The 3380-nt window shown below is 56.8% G+C and overlaps 1 protein-coding gene across 1 annotated transcript in view; it reads left to right on the plus strand.

Annotated features, from left to right (window-relative positions):
* LOC107307801 (plectin-like) overlaps positions 1-3380 on the plus strand; it is a gene marked incomplete at its 3' end in the record, with an annotated part of 14557 nt that overhangs the window by 7403 nt on the left and 3774 nt on the right. Inside the window, exon 5 of the mRNA XM_015851303.2 lies at positions 2748-2852. Within this exon, the coding sequence (XP_015706789.1) occupies positions 2748-2852 (105 nt within the window). The remainder of the gene's footprint in view (positions 1-2747; positions 2853-3380) is intronic.

Genomic DNA, 3380 nt, shown 5'->3' on the forward strand with positions numbered 1-3380 from the left:
GCTGGGTGTTGCATTGCTGCGCATTGCTGGGCACTGGTGCATTATTGGGCATTGCTGGGCATTGCATTGCTGGGTGTTGCATTGCTGCGCATTGCAGGGCACTGCAGTGCATTGCTGGGTGTTGCATTGCTGCGCATTGCTGGGCACTGGTGCATTATTGGGCATTGCTGGGCATTGCATTGCTGGGTGTTGCGTTGCTGCGCATTCTGGGGCATTGTGGGGCAAGGCAGGGTATTGCTGGGCATTGCATTGCTGGGCATTGCAGGGCACTGTGGTGCATTGCTGTGCGGTGCAGGGCACTGGGATGCATTGCTGGGCATTGCATTGCAGGGCATTGGTGTGCATTGCTGCACGTTGCAGGGCACTGTGGTGCATTATGGGGTGTTGGTGGGCATTGCAGGGCACTGTGATGCATTGCTGGGTGTTGCATTGCTGCGCATTGCTGGGCACTGCGAGGCGGGGCATTGCATTGTGGGGCATTGGTGTGCATTGCTGCACATTGCAGGGCACTGTGGTGCATTGTGGGGCGTTGGTGGGCATTGCAGGGCACTGCGATGCATTGCTGGGTGGTGAAATACTGTGCAGTGCATTGCTGGGCGTTGCGTTGCTGCGCATTCTGGGGCATTGTGGGGCAAGGCAGGGTATTGCTGGGCGTTGCATTGCTGGGTGTTGCGGGGCACTGTGGTGCATTGCTGGGTGTTGCGTTGCTGTGCATTGCAGGGCACTGCGAGGCAAGGCATTGCATTGCTGGGCATTGCATTGTAGGGCATTGGTGTGCGTCGCTGCACGTTGCAGGGCACTGTGGTGCATTGTGGGGTGTTGCATTGCTGGGCATTGCAGGTCACTGGTGCATTATTGGGCATTGCTGGGCATTGCAGGGCACTGTGGTGCATTGCTGGGTGTTGCGTTGCAGGTTGTTGCAAGGCAGGGCATTGCTGGGCACAGCATTGCATGGCACAGGTGCATTGCTGGGCATTGCATTGCTGGGTGTTGCGTTGCTGCGCATTCTGGGGCATTGTGGGGCAAGGCAGGGTATTGCTGGGCATTGGCATTGTTGTCACTGGGCACTTGCTAGGGCACTGTGGTGCACTTGCTGGACATTTTGCATTGACTCGGGTGTTGCATTGCTGTGGCCAATTGCTGTGCATATGCATTGCTGGGCCTGCAGTGCACTTTGCTTGGGCTCGTTCGCAGCTGCTTGCATATTGATGGAGCGCATTGCAGGGCAATGGCATTGCTATTGTCTGGGCACTGTCATCTGGCGCCAAGCTTGCTCGGGAGCATATTGCTTGGGGTGGTTGCATTGCTGTCATTGCAAGTTCACTTGGTGTCATCTTAATTTGTGGTGCATTGTCTTTGTGTGGCACTTGCATTTTGTTGGGTTGGCTATTTGCGGCTTATTTAGTGCGCATTCTGGGGCATTGTGGGGCAAGGCAGGGTATTGCTGGGCATTGCATTGCTGGGCATTGCAGGGCACTGTGATGCATTGCTGGGTTCTGCATTGCTGCACATTGCTGGGCTCTGCGAGGCATGGCATTGCGTTGCAGGGCACTGTGGTGCATTATGGGGTGTTGGTGGGCATTGCAGGGCACTGTGATGCATTGCTGGGTGGTGAATTGCTGTGCAGTGCATTGCTGGGCATTGCATTGCTGGGCATTGCAGGGCACAGGTGCATTGCTGGGTGTTGCATTGCTGGGTGTTGCATTGCTGGGCATTGCGGGGCATTGTGGGGCAAGGCAGGGTATTGCTGGGCATTGCATTGCTGGGCATTGCATTGCTGGGCATTGCGGGGCACTGTGGTGCATTGCTGGGTGTTGCATTGCTGGGCACGGTGAGGCAAGGCATTGCATTGCTGCGCATTGCTGGGCATTGCATTGCGGGGCATTGGTGTGCATTGCTGCACATTGCAGGGCACTGTGGTGCATTATTGGGCATTGCTGGGCACTGTAGTGCATTGCTGGGTGTTGCATTGCTGCGCATTGCAGGGCATTGCATTGCTGGGTACTGCTGGGCACTGTGGTGCATTGCTGGGTGTTGCATTGCTGTGTATTGCAGGGCATTGCATTGCTGGGCACTGCAGTGCATTGCTGGGTGTTGCACTGCTGCATATTGTGGGGCATTGCAGGGCAAGGCATTGCATTGCTGGGCGCTGCTGGGCACTGCGGGGCATTGCTGGGTGTTGCACTGCTGGGCACTGCAGTGCATTGCTGGGTGGTGCATTGCAGTGTGGTGAATTGCTGTGCAGTGCATTGGGGTGCATTGCAGTGCATTGGGGTGCATTGCTGTCCAGAGCAGTGCATTACGGCGCATGCCGTGGAGTGATGCTGCACTGCAGTACATAGTGCAGCACAGCGCAGTGCACTGCGGTGCATGCCATGCGCTGATGCTGCACTGCAGTGCATTGCAGCGCATTGCAGCGCATGCCATGCGCCAATGCTGCACTGCAGTGCGCTGCAGTGCATTGCACTACATTGCAGTGCATGCCATGCGCTGATGCCGCACTGCAGTGTGCTGCAGTGCATCGCACTACATTGTGGTGCATGCCATGCATTGATGCTGCACTGCAGTGTGTTACAGCGTGTTACAGCGCATTGCGGTGTATGCCATGCGCCCATGCTGCACTGCAGCGTGTTGCAGCTTGTTACAGCGCATTGCGGTGCATGCCATGTGCTGATGCTGCACTGCAGCGTGTTGCAGCGTGTTGCAGCTCATTGCGGCGCATGCGGTGACGTTGCATGCCGTTGCAGGCTCTGATGCGGGAGCTGGAGGCGCGTGAGCGGCGCATCAAGGAGCTGCAGGGCACTGCAGAGCGGCTGCTGCGCGACGAGCACCCGGCGCGGCGCACCATCGAGGTCAGCCCGCCCCATTGAGACCAGTCCGCCCCATTGATTCCATTGGCCCCATTGATTCCATTGGCTCCATTGATTCCATTGGCCCCATTGGCCCCATTGATCCCATTGATTCCATTGTTCACTACTGACCCCATTGATCCCATTGATTCCAGTTGGCCCCATTGACCACTATTGGCCCCATTGATTCCATTGGCCCCATTGGCCCCATTGACCCCATTGCCCCCATTGGCCCCATTGGCCCCATTGATCCCATTGATTCCATTGGCCCCATTGGCCCCATTGACCCCATTGACCCCATTGGCCCCATTGGCCCCATTGATCCCATTGGCTTCATTGTCTCCATTGGCCCCATTGACCACTATTGGCCCCATTGATTCCATTGGCCCCATTGGCCCCATTGATCCCATTGATTCCGTTGGCCCCATAGACCCCATTGTCCACTGTTGTCCCCAATGACTCCATTGACCCCATTGATCCCATTGATTCCATTGGCCCCATTGTCTCCATTGGCCCCATTGACCCCATTGA

Source organism: Coturnix japonica, unplaced genomic scaffold (assembly GCF_001577835.2).
Source record: "Coturnix japonica isolate 7356 unplaced genomic scaffold, Coturnix japonica 2.1 chrUnrandom938, whole genome shotgun sequence".
NCBI lineage: Eukaryota > Metazoa > Chordata > Aves > Galliformes > Phasianidae > Coturnix > Coturnix japonica.